Here is a 13,617-nt window from a genome sequence, read left to right as displayed (position 1 = left end):
ACTCCCTTATCGTTCAAAAATGTGTCTATCTCCACCTTAAATATATTCAATGACTCAGCCCCCACAGCTCTGTGGGGCAGAGAATTCATAGATTTACAACCCTCTGAGAGAAGAAATTCCACCTCATCTCCGTTCTAAATGGGTGACCCCTTATTCTTAAACTATGCCCTTTTAACCACTTTCAAAGTTGCTAATCCCTATAATACTTCCTCTCTGTTTATTTCATCTAATGTTTCACATTCCTCCTTCACGATTATAATGGCTTCATCGTCCCCCTCTTTTTTGTGAAAACAGATGCAAAGTATTTATTAAGAACCATACCCATGTCTTCCGCCTCCACACACAGGTTACCTTTATGGTCCCTAATATGCCCGACTCTTTAGTAATCATCTTGCTCTTAATGTATTTATGAAACATCTTTGGGTTTTCCTTGATTTTACTTACCAATATGTTTTCATGCCCACTCTTTGTTTTCCTAATTTCCTTTTTAATTTTACTCCTGCACAATGTGAGGTTCAGTCCAGGTAACCTTGGTGTGTTCCTGCAATGCATCCTATAGATGGTACATACTGTAGCCACAGTGTGCCAGTATTGCAGGGTCTGCATATTGAGTCCAATGGTAAAGGCACTGATGGAAGTGTATGATCTGTCCATCATATTCCTGACTTGAACCTTGTAGATGGTGGAGAAGCTTTGAATGGTCAAGAGGTGATGCACTCATTCCAAGTTTCCCAACCTCTACCCTACATTCATAGCTACAGTGTTAATATGGTTGGTCCAGTTAAGCTTCTGGTCAATGGTGACCTCCAGGATGTTAACAGTCGACGACTCTGCAATGATGGTGCCGTTGAAGGTTAAGGGGAGGAAGCTGGGCTTTATCTTACTTTAGGTGATCATTATTATGGAATATTATTCTGCAGGAATTCTAGTTTTGAAGTATAATGGAAAAATAGATAATACACTGCGTATTTCACATCTCACAAGTAAGCTTGGTAATCTCAACTATGTGGTTTTATCTTAGTATGGATTAGATTAGTAATGTACATAATTAAATTCTCCCCACCCCATTCTCCCCCCCCAAAAAAAAAACTGTGTGCTTTCTGAGAAAATATTAATTGTGCCTTTTTCTTTTCTTTCCAGGCTCTCTTTGTTCTCTTTATTTTAGCTTATATTCATATTGCCTTTTCCCGTTCTCCAATCAATTGCTTGGAGCATGTCCGTGAGAAGTGGCCACGGGATGGGATCCTCCGTGTAGAAATCCAACGCAATTCAAGCCGTGCTCCCATTTTCCTTCAGTTCTACGAATCAGAAAACTTTGCAGGCATGGTGAAGGAGCCAGCAGAAGATGAAGAGGAGCTGACCATCGAAATGTTTGACAACAGTTCAATACAGGTGCGATAACTGCCCAAAATGTAACGCACCAAGTATAATAAATGCAGAAACATTTAATTTGATTCAGCTTTGGTGAGACTGTCAATTTGAAGTTTCCATTTATAAAATATATATATATATATCATTTGAAGTTTCCGTGCAGCAAGTTTATAATTAGTCAGGAATGAAATAGAGCAAGTGAAAAGAACATTTGAATAATAAAAGAAAGTGGGGTTGAAAAACCTTTTTTGCACAAGATCCCTGATCTTGGTCATTTAACAGTATTAGCATACTGTAGCCTATGTTATCTCTCAATTCCAGCTGAAAGAGGTTAACTGTGGGGAAGAAGGAAAAAATACAGAAACGAGTGAAATAAATATATTTTTGTGTTCGACTGGAGTTGTGATTTATAAATTTTAGTGAGCACTATTCCTGGACCAGTCCCCTGACTAAAACTACCCAAGACAGGGCTGTTCAGCCTGTGGCCCAGGAAACTGCTAGTTGTACTTTGTTTAGTTATTTGCTTGTTTGAATGTTGTTGAGTTGGAGGTTTGGAAAGGTCTGTTTCTAGCACTGTTTCCTCATTGGTGGATAACATCTAGTTTTGTTTGAATCAGTAATTAGAGATCTTGCAAATAATGACATGGATTAGAATATTTTTAAATACTGCCCTCGAGGCTCCATAATACATACCTATGAAGACAAAAAGCTTGGAAACGTCTGACATTAGTGTTACTCAAGTGTTTTGGCGAGACCCACATGCTTGAATTTAGTCCGCCAGGGATAGTTGTTGAGTTGAGGCCATGTAGCTCCCACAGGAAGAGAAAACAAAATAGAGCTGAGTTCTATTAAGCACTTTTTTTTATAGAACTCTTTCACTTGGATTGCGGATGGTGGGATGCCCCAGCTCATAATAAAATTCTTGGGCTTTCTTTCACTGGACGACTAGATAAAGTGAGGGAACAGCAATAAGTCCCAGAATTGCAAACGCCCTCATGCTGATGGAGACTGGAGCAAGTGGAGTGATAAGTCTGCTGAGATGCACAGATGAAGGGAAGTGAGCCAAAAATGGCCTATGGGATGCATAGGAATTGGGCAGCATGGAAAATAACCTACTCTCGGGCTTCTATCAAAGCTATTCTGTGTAGTAAATCGGGCTGAAAAAAGAGTTGCCTGAAACTAGTTAATATAACTGTAAACATACAGCACCACCGATTGCAGCAGCTTGATTTCTATTTGCTTGCATCAATTTTGGATAAATGGTAGACTTCACTGTACTTATCATATTGAGGGTTTGAGATAATCTGGGTATATGACATCTGATGGAAATTTCTGATGCAGAAAAAGGAGTTTGTTGCCAGGTACGATATAATCTCTAGGCGTATTTAATGGGTCCTGGGGAAAAGATCACCCTAATGCCACTTGTGCAACATGCTTAATTCATCTTCCCACTCCTGCCACTGCACCACAATTAACATACCTGTAACCACCATTATTTCACCCTAGTGTTATACAGCTCTAAATGCTCTCGCCAGACACCATTCGAGTTTGGAAGGACAATCTGTAATTATACTGCTACCTGCTTATCACAGTTGAAGTGAAGGCAGTCGGAAAATTCTACATATGCACCATTACGCTCAATGAGGCATTACTGACAACAGCGTATAGATGCTATGGTTATACCCTGTATAAATTGGTAAAGTAAAACCTACTTTTGGCCTGATGTGGTATACAGGTAGGAGCTGACCATCTACTGTGTCTCAACACCCCCATCAGCAAAAAAAATAATTAATGAAAAGCAGAAAAGGTAAGAAATTGCTTTATTTTATTGAACATAAGTCTCTTTTTTGAACATACAGTAAAATTTTAAGCACTGTAATATTTCACTTCTCCCACGCATCCATTTTAATGCACACTGAGGATTTACGATGATTTTATTATGTAAATGCTGCAAGTAATCAGGTTATTTTGGAGCAGATGAGGTCTGAGCTGTCTTAGTCACCAATTATCTTCAGGGCAGCTTCATAATTTAGCTTATAAGCTGTGTCTGAATGTATTTCTGTCTCCTCCCAGTTCAACAATCAAACCTTCAGTTTGTTCCCAGAGCCATATTATTTTTGTGGTGGGCCGCTGCACACAACAGCCTGAATGGCTTACTGCAAATTGATAACCGCATGATATGCCCGTACCTTACTTTAACAGTTTGTTTATGTTGGCCATAATTTCCCACTTAAAACTGCATGATTAATCTTTGTCTTTCACAGTACAGTATAACACACTAAGATTTATATTTATGAAGAATATGAAGTACACGACTGAAATTTCTAAAATCTCTCTCCAAGCTTCATTGCCATCTCGTATGTATTAAATAACATTCATCAACTGATTTGCCAATATTATGGGCAATTCATGTATGTTTGTATATTTGTGCATACATGCATATATATGTATGTATGTATATTGCATAATTTTCTGGATTCAAATCAGAATAGGAAATTGTGTGTGTTGATTGTCTGGTTGAGTACAATGGAAACTTTATGTATTAACAGTGTGACTAACTTGTTGAGGCCAAAATCCCAACCATATCTTGCACAAGGTGTGCCATTCCCACTGCCATACCCTCTCCAGCTTTGAATCCCCCTCAAGTACTTTCAACTCCACTAACATCAGGTTTCTCCTTGGCATCATGTCCACCTTTGATAGTTTTTTTTCAGTCACTATACTCCTCTCCTGTGAACTCCCAGCCTCGTTCCCTTTGCTTTACCAAATACTTCCCTCCCCATCCCTCACTAATTAAAAAAAACATCCTCAAAACCTTTGCCTGTGCCCTCACCCTAACAATCTCCATATCTCCTTTCCTGCACATCAGTCTAATGTCAGTTGTGGGTAAACCCTTGGAATCTGTTGTGATCAAATTAGTGACCATTTAGAAAGGCATGGGATAATTGAGGACAGATAGCATGGATTTGTTAAAAAAACAAGTAATATTTGACAAACTTAATTTTTTTTAAAGAAGGTACCATATAGATATAGGGAACGTAGTAGATTTAATGTATTTGGATTTTTCTGAACATGTTTCAAAGATGCTTCAATAAAAATTTAAATGTATGGTATAAAATGATATGTAGCAACATGGATAGAAAGTTAGTTGATGGACAAGAAACAAATTGAAGAAAGGTTGGAAGTGGCGGATCCTAGGGGTCGGTGAAGATAAGTCATCAATTCAAAGTTGTCACTGAGAAGAAAGGGCAAGGATAGAAGACATTTTTTTACAGGGAGAGTTGTTGAAGCATGGAATGCTTTCCTGCAGGGAGTAGTTAAGGCATCTTTTAAGGAGAAAATGGATGAATATTTGAAACGGGAAGATGCAGAGCTATGGGCAGTGGGATCAGTTTTGGATTATTCTGGCAAAAAAGCCGGGCACAGATGAGAGGAACAAAATGGTTCCCTGCTAGCTATGGTTGTGCCCACTGTTTTGTACTCCCTCTAAAGTGCTTTGAGACACCTTCCTACATTTGAGGAGCACTATAGAAATGCAAATTGTTGGCTACTCAGGAATGCTGCACCATCAAGTGCGCCTGTGACACACAACTCTTTCAATTGTAGACTTTCTTGCAGAAAGACAAAATCCAAACCTGTAGGACAAACATTTCTCTTTGAATGTGCCATTTACACTTTCTCAGGGTGAAGCTTGGACAACCTTGCTTTTATAATAAGATTTCATTGCCTCTTTTTCTTGCACCCCAGCAAAAGCAGAGGGAGCAGCACTGATTCCCAGCAACCAATAGGCAGGCAAGTCTTGACTGGTGGCCCAGGTGCAGCAAGTCTGTGGCCCACAAATGAAAGAGGCGGCGGGGTGCAGCAAGTGGTCCCTGGGCTATGTTCCAAACACTACTTCGTTGGCATAATAAATGTAATAACCAATAAGTTGTGTTCAAAGTTTTGCAAACTAGCACAGTGCTGTCAGTAAATGCTGAAGTCTCTCTGGTTCCCAGGAAGGTTGTTTTTGGATCAGAAATAATTGAAGATTCCACCCAAAATGTTAACCTGTCTTTCTCTTTCAGATGCTGGCCTACCCGCTATGCATTTTCAGCACTTGTGTTTTTCTATTTTCTTTGTGACAAATTTATGCCTGACTTTTTTTTTACCTTTGTGCTCCTTTTCACAGTTTGAACTGGACATAGAGCCCAAAGTGTTCTTAAAGCCCTCACTTGGAAATAAAGCAGAAGTTGTAACGCAGGTGGTACAGAATGATAGCCAGGGGCTCTCATTCACTGAGGCACCTACTAAAGGTATGCAGCCTCTGCAGGAAACAGTCTCCGAGTTTGAGATGCTAACAAGAGCAGGTAAAATTTTAGTGATTCAAGCTATTCTTTTCCCCTTTACAACCTGTTTCCAGCATCTCTCGCAATCTTCAGTTGGGTAGGACCCTTATTTGGAGATATATAATTGCTATCACACTCCTATTTTGGTGAAATACTGCCTGATGGATAGTTATTTGAGCTGAGAAGAAAATTGCCTCGATTTAGAAGTGTGAAATAACTTTTCTGTTTATAACTTCTGCAAAACTCATTAATTGCATGTCGCAGCTGTAGTGCTTTTCACAAACTCTAGCAGTTCCAAACTCAGTTTTCTGTATTTGCTTCTGAACACTGATGGGCATCTAAAGCTGAAACTGAGGCATATCCTCTTTACCTTTCCGATTCAGAAACTAACAGCCAGTTGCTTTAATTACACTTTGTTGTCACTAGTCTCACTTAGTGTATTGGTATCAATACACTGTAGGGAAAATCACGGATAAGCTAACATGCTCTAGTATATAGTGCTTTTAGTCACCTAAAAGTGCTGCCATTGCCAACAGTGACTGACTACAAACTCCACTACTTCACCTCAGTGTTGTATTGCTCACTGTAGGCACAACCGGAAGGGAAAAATATACAATTGTATTGCTGTGGGTGTTTTCACAGATAAAGTGGACAGTCTAAAAATTCCACACCCATCAATATGACTTAACGAAATTATAGTGACACGGCTGGCGTGCAAGCATTGCACTGTTCTGAGTGTTAACTTTGTTTCTGGCTCAACTGACTGCAGTAGAACTTTATCTCTCACTAATTCGTGGACAATATCGCAGTTATTTAATTTGAGTTTGAAAGGACTCACTGCTAACCCCTCTCCATCCACATGTGTATCACTTGGATTTTAAATAGAGATCTGGATAACTTTTGTGTAGACAATGAAAGAATTTATAATACTGTGAAGCCTGCTTAAATGCACATGTTCTAGTAGTTAAAAATGGGCACTAAACTAGGTTAACTAGTTAACTGGTCTACTATTGAAATTAATAATGCTAATTCAGTGAGTACATATTTACAGACCCAAGTGTTCTGAAAATGAGTGTGTTTTTAATACAAGGTATGAACTGACCTATAAAAGTGAAGAAAAGTCAAGCAACTTCGTTTCGTCTTTCTTAAAGCCAGCTTTTTGACAAGCAGAATAGAATCCGTCAGACGGGTTCCTCTGAAATAAAGTGGGGTCAGCCAGAGGGGTTCGTCTAAAACAAAGCAGAGTCAGCCAGAGGGGCGGCTCGGCGCAGAGCAGGATCATTAAAGTAGCTCTGGACTTTTAAACAAGTGTCTCAAGTAAAGTGCGGTATTTGTTAATGGAGACAACCCTCTGTATTGAGAAGGTACTTTATCACCTGACCGAAGCCCTCAATTGAAATAACAAAATCAGTGACGCCAGATTAAAAAAGAGAGAGCATTAGTCATGAATGACACATTGCCTGGCTTGAACAGGTTTAGCCCCGTGACGGGAAAAGTTAGCGTGGGAAAATACATAATAGAACGTATCTTCGATGTAAAGTTAATAGTGCTTGAAGGTGTAGCATAAACGATTTGATACATTATTCAATTTAATATGGCCCACGTTTAAGACATAGTGTGTTAGTCCCCAGTTTTTGAGCAATTGGTGAGTAGCTTTACAATTGATTGAACTTACTATTCATTACCACTTGGGATCATCAACATCTCATGAATACCTTGGCAGCAGTGAATGCTAATTTTTTTTCTTAAAACTTTTGGGATATTTTGTCAGTATGAGACAATGAGCTAATAAAGAAGAAATTGTCCCCTCTGGTGAGTGAATGACCTAGAAGCTCTGTGCACTTGAAGGAGATGTGCTTTAAAGCAGTTTGCCTTTAACCTGAATACTCCAAATTGAGCTAGTGGTAAAAGAATCTGGATGATGAAAGTGTGAATTTAACCAAGGTGTATTTACGTGGGCTTTGCTGTATTAATTTTTGTCGTTAGTAATTTCTGATGTATGCCACACAATAGTTTACTCACTGCATTTATTTAGGGCCTTTGTGAGACCACACCAAGGATATACTTGCCTTAGAAGAAAGTGCAACAAAGGTTCACCAGACTGATTCCTGGGATGGAGGGGATTGTCCTACGAGGAGAGATTACATAGGATAGATGGCACAGAAACAGGCCATTCGGCCCAACCAGTCTTTGCTGGCGTTTATGCTCCAATTAAGTCTCCTGCCGTCTTTCCTCATCTAAATCTATCACCATAACCTTCTTCTCTACCTCCTCATGCTTGTCTAGCCTCTCCTTAAATGCATGTATACTATTTGCTTCAACTACTCCCTATGGTAGTGAGTTCCACATTCTCACCACTCTTTGGGTAATTAAGTTTCTTCTGAATTCCCTATTGGATTTCTTGGTGACTATCTTATATTGATGGCCTCCAGTTATGCTCGTCCCCAGAAGTAGAAACATTCTTTTTGTATCCACTCTTTCATAATTTTAAAGACCTCTATTAGGTCACCCCTCAGCCTTCTATTTTCAAAAGAAAAGAGACCCAGCTTGTTCATCCTTTCCTGATGGCAGGACTGACATATGAGGAGAGACTGGATCGACTGGGCCTGTATTCACTGGAGTTTAGAAGGATGAGGGGATCTCATAGAAACATATACAATTCTGACGGGACTGGACAGTTTAGATACAGGAAGAATGTTCCTGATGTTGGGGAAGTCCAGAACCAGAGGACAGTCTAAAGATAAGGGGTAAGCCATTTAGGACTGAGATAAGGAGAAACTTCTTCACTGAGTTGTTAACCTGTGGAATTCCCTAACGCAGAGAGTTGTTGATGCCAGTTCATTGGATATATTGAAGAGGGAGTTCGATATGGCCCTTACGGCTAAAGGGATCAAGGGGTATGGAGAAAAAGCAGGAAAGGGGTACTGAGGTGAATGATCATCCATGATCGTATTGAATGGTGGTGCAGGCTCGATGGGACGAATGGCCTACTCCTGCACCTATTTTCTATGTTTCTATACCCTCTGGTATCACCCTAGTAAATCTTCTCTGCACCCTCTCCAGTGCTTCTATATCCTTTTTATAATTGAGACGACGATACCTATATTGCCTAGAATTTCGAAGAATAAAAGCTGATGATATTGAAACATAAAATTCTTACAGGGCTTAACAGGGTAGATGCTGGGAGCATGTTTCCCCTGGCTGGAGAATCTAGGACTAGGGGTCACAGTCTCAGAATAAGAGGTTGGCCATTTAGGGCTGAGATGAGGAGGAATTTCTTCACTCAAAGGGTTGTGAACCTTTGGAATTTTCAACCCCAGATGGCTGTGGGTGCTAAGTAGTGAGTATATTCAAGGCAGAGATCCTTAGATTTTTGGATACGAAGGGAATCAAGTGACTTAGAGATAGTGCGGGAAGGTGGAATTGAGGTAAATCAGCCATGTTCTTATTGAATGGCAGAGCAACCTCAAAGGGCACAATGGCCTACTTTTGCTATTTCTTGTGTTCTTCTGAATTTGAAACAGTGGTGGTGAGAGCAGCAGAAGGTGTTTTTGTTGCCAAAGTGTGAATATGCCAGTCAGTGAGCTGACCAATGGGCAATAAGTTGTGGGGACAGAGATGGGGGTGGTTGAGAACTGACTGAGAAAATGTTACGGCTTACTATTAGAGACTGAACAAGCTGAAGATATTTTGTATCTTCACTATAAAAGGTACATGAATTGCCACGCCTCCAGTTGTGTTCTATTCCTATGCTAAAGAACCTGCAGCACAAGTCCAAGTAATATTGGATCTCGCTAGTACTTGTGCAATGTTTATGCTACAAAGCTGTACTGTGATGCAGTTGTAAAATTTGGCATTTCCTTCCTTTGGTGAAACTGTTCACTGGCAAGAGGAAGAAGTACATGGCTGCCACATCTATCTACCTCATGCCCTCCTGGCCAACTCGCATAATGTTTCTGCAAGACTTGCCTCATGAGAGTCTTACAAAGGAGCCAAGATGCACAACATATCCACAAAAACATTACTATTCACTCGAAACAGCGGAGCAAATCCCCTGTTGGGTCTAGTGATAACAGTACTTTGGTGACCTCAGGCATTTGGCCGTGAAATCCACCAGAGTTTGTAATGACAGGAACTGCAACTTCAGAATATTAAGCATAAAAAATCCTCACCAAAAAGTTAAATGATGGTTACCCTGGCAATCTTAATGTTGTTAATGTGCCAGTCAGGAGTGAATCACTTTTCTAAGTACTCTGCTCCTGTTTCATGGTATAAATGAAATGTGATAAAATCTACTCTGCTTAATCTAGTGATTTTAGCTGTTATAGAGCTTGGATTGGGAACTGCATAAATGCCCCTTTGTATTCAGGATCATTCATTATTGTCATTGGGATCATTAACTGTAACTGAACTGACGCACTATAGTTAATTTCACATGGCCTGATGGTGCTTCACCAGTACTGTTGTACTCACACTTGCACTGGTAATCTTTTATAGGGGCTTGTATTAATTTGTGCCTGCGAGATCCGTGTTCTTGAGCCAGTCCTGGATTTTACCCTAACTGAACCTGGCTCCCTTATCTTGGCAGCAAATTCATAGATCCATTTTTTTTTTGTAATTTACAAGTCTGCTGTCAAAATAGGGAGCCAGATTTAGTAGTGTAACCACTGGGGGCTGGTTCATGGATACCAGTCACCTAGAATCCTAATTAAAATGTCGGGTAAAGTTGGAGATTGGGAGGAGAGGAAATGAACATAATTCAGCACAGAAACCATTTAAAAGCAGCTCTAGCTTTGTGCTAATGGTAGCAGTGATTCGCTAAATACTTTTGTGATGTTGCAATTACTCTAAAATTGGCTCAAAGTTGTGCTTCTACATTTTGAAATGGTAACAACAACTTTTATTTATATAGCGCCTTTAACGTAGCGATGTCCCGGCGTTTATTATGAGACACACAAAGTGGCACCAAGCCACATGAGAAATGAGAGCAGCTGACTAAAAACTTGGTCACAGAGGTAGGTTTTAAGGAGCATCTTGAAGGAGGAAAGAGAGTTGGAGAGGGTTAGGCAGGGAATTCCAGAGCTTGGGGCCTAGGCAACAGAAGGCACGGCCACCAATGGTTGAGCGATTATAATCCGGGAGGCTCAAGAAGGCAGAATTAGAGGACGCTGATATCTTGGAGGTGTGGGGCTGGAGGAGATTAGAGATGGGGAGGGGCAAGGCCATGGAGGAACAAGGAAGAGAATTTTGAAATCGAGGTGTTTCTTAACCGGGAACCAATGTTGGTGAGCGGGACTTTGAGCTGTTAGCTCCCAATTGTGGCTTTTCTTGTCCTAAATTCTTCTCTATTGCATAATAGCCATTTGTAAATGATATGACCTACCATTTCACAGAACTGCCTAATGCTCACTTTTTCCCCTATTGTAGTTTGGCCACAAGAGGAGTACATAGTTGAATACTCACTGGAGTATGGATTCCTCCGTCTCTCTCAGAACACCAGGCAACGCCTAAACATCCCGGTCATGGTAGTTACACTAGGTAAGAGGTAGTAACTCTGCTCAGTACATGTTCTTAAAAAAAAATGTTTGGAACTGTGGAATAGCTTTTGCCTTGGTTATGATGTTGCTGTTCAGGGTGTTGCCAATTCTGCTCCCAAAGCTACAGCATGCATTGATTACAGTGACTGTGTGCCTCCAAAGTCCTGGCATAGAAGAATATTACTGCACACCGATCTATCGGGTGAAGTTAGAGGGAAGGGAATGCACACAATTCAACACAAATTAGTGGCGGGGGAAACTGTACAGAAACTAGCAAGGAGCACGTTTCCCTTTTCTGACAGTTTCCCACACTTTTCAGTTATTATTCCGTGTGTTTAAATGTACATTTCATAATTGCTGCAATTCTAGGTATGCTATTAAGTAGGCTATTGGTTTCTATACAAGTCCCCACGGGTTTGCGAATTGAGATACAGAATTTTTCTTCCCAATCGCATTGTGCTTTTAAATATTACTGCAGCTTTTGAAACTTTGATGTGTCGGGTGCAAAATTGCAATGATGTGCCTGCTTCCTCTAGCCATTATCATGTTCCACTGGCTGCACTTTAGATTTGCTACTCTGCTGTTCTGTCCACTTAATCCAAAGCTTCTGTACCATGCATTTTCAAAAGTAAAACTCAATATTATCTGTCAATTATTTAATAATGTTGTATTTGGATCCTTTTCTGGATATGTGGCATATTCAGTCCATATTGTCTTCTAGCATCACTTTAGTCCTTGGGAATCGCAGAACCCTTGCCATGTTATGTATCTCGTGATTTGATTGGCATTTGAGTTCGGTGACTCACCAGATTTATTTATTTCCATTATTGACGGCTGCTTTCATCTCCTGGTCCTGCTGTTACCTCAACCAGAGGTTGTGGGTTCAAATCTCATTCAAATTCAGACATTTGAGCACAAAGATGTACACTAACACTCCAATGCAGTACTGAGCGAATGCTGTGCTGTCGGAGGTGCCGTTTTTCGGATGAGATGTTACAGCGAGGCCCTGTTTGCTCTCTCTCAGCTGGATGTAAAAGATCCCATGGCACTATTTCGCAGGGGAGCTATCCCCGTTGTCCTGGCCAATATTTATCCCTCAATCAACATCAGTTTTTAAAAAAAAAACAGATTATCTGATCATTATCACATTGCTGTTGGTACCAGCCCAAACTACAACATGTGTACGCACTAGGTCTATACAGCAGAGCTGGTCTCCAGTCGTCTTGGTTAATCCTTGCCACTGGAACAAGACCTAGCTCTGTCAAGCCCATGTGGTGGCTGGTGTGCAACGGTCACCACACACTTTAAAAAAAAAAAAAAAAAAAAAAAAAAAAATCCACGCACAGGCATCTTTTACCTTTTCAATATGTAGTTCGGGACCTGGACTATCAGATCCTACATTGAAATACCTGAGAACTCATCCCTTTTCAGTGTGGAAGCAAATCATTCTCGATACGAGGGACCGCCTAAGAAGGAAGAGGAGACCTGAGGCCACAGGTGTCTTTCTTGGGGGACTGTGGGCCACTGCTCTTGCTTTCTTTAATCTCCTGCCACTCACTTTTTGTTGTTTGTCCTGGAATGTGGACGTCGCTGGCAAGGCCAACATTTATTGCACATCCCTAATTGCCCTTGAGAAGGTGGTAATGAGCCGCCGCCTTGAACCGCCGTAGTCCACCTGGTGAAGTACTTCCACAGTGCTGTTGGGGAGGGAGTTCCAGGATTTTGACCAAGTGTCGGTGAAGGAACGGCGGTATATTTCCAAGTCAGGATGGTGTAATTTGGAGGGGAATGTGCAGGTGATATTCCCATGCACCTGCTGCCCTTATCCTTCTAGGTGGTAACGGTCGCGGGTTTGGGAGGTGCTGTCGAAGAAACTTTGGCGAGTTGCTGCAGTGCATCTTGTAGATGGTACACACTGCAGCCACAGTGCGCTGGTGGTGGAGGGAGTGAGTATTTAAGGTGGTGGATGGGGTGCCGATCAAGCGGGCTGCTTTGTTCTGGATGGTGTCGAGCTTCTTAAGTGTTGGAACTGTACTCATCTAGGCAAGTGGATAGTATTCCTGACTTGTGCCTTGTAGATGGTGGAAAGGCTTTGGGGAGTCAGGAGGTGAGACACTCGCTGCAGACTACCCAGCCTCTGACCTGCCCTTGTTGCCACAGTATTTATGTGGCTGTTCCAGTTAAGTTTCTGGTCAATGGTGACCCCCCCCCAGGATGTTGATGGTGGGGGATTCGGCGATCGTAATCCTGTTGAATGGCAATGGTGTTTTGACTTTTGTTGGAGATAGTCATTGCCTGGCACTTGTGTGGCACGAATGTTACTTGCCACTTATCAGCCCAAGCCTAAATGTCGTCCAGGTCTTCCTGCATGCGGGCATATGGAC

The 13,617-nt window shown here is 41.2% G+C and overlaps 1 protein-coding gene across 2 annotated transcripts in view; it reads left to right on the top strand.

Moving 5' to 3' along the window:
* tmem259 (transmembrane protein 259) overlaps positions 1–13,617 on the top strand; it is a 78,748-nt gene that overhangs the window by 34,870 nt on the left and 30,261 nt on the right. Inside the window, exons 2-4 of one of the 2 annotated variants that reach the window (XM_070859891.1) lie at positions 1,141–1,392; positions 5,540–5,663; positions 11,124–11,234. In XM_070859891.1, the coding sequence (XP_070715992.1) occupies positions 1,141–1,392; positions 5,540–5,663; positions 11,124–11,234 (487 nt within the window). Of the gene's footprint in view, positions 1–1,140; positions 1,393–5,539; positions 5,718–11,123; positions 11,235–13,617 lie in introns of both variants that reach the window. The other variant, XM_070859889.1, reaches the window with a different exon arrangement.

The sequence above is a fragment of the Pristiophorus japonicus genome, chromosome 18, assembly GCF_044704955.1.
Source record: "Pristiophorus japonicus isolate sPriJap1 chromosome 18, sPriJap1.hap1, whole genome shotgun sequence".
Taxonomy (NCBI): Eukaryota; Metazoa; Chordata; class Chondrichthyes; family Pristiophoridae; genus Pristiophorus; species Pristiophorus japonicus.
The sequence above is the reverse complement of the archived record's forward strand: the minus strand, read 5'-3'. Positions and strand labels throughout refer to the sequence as shown.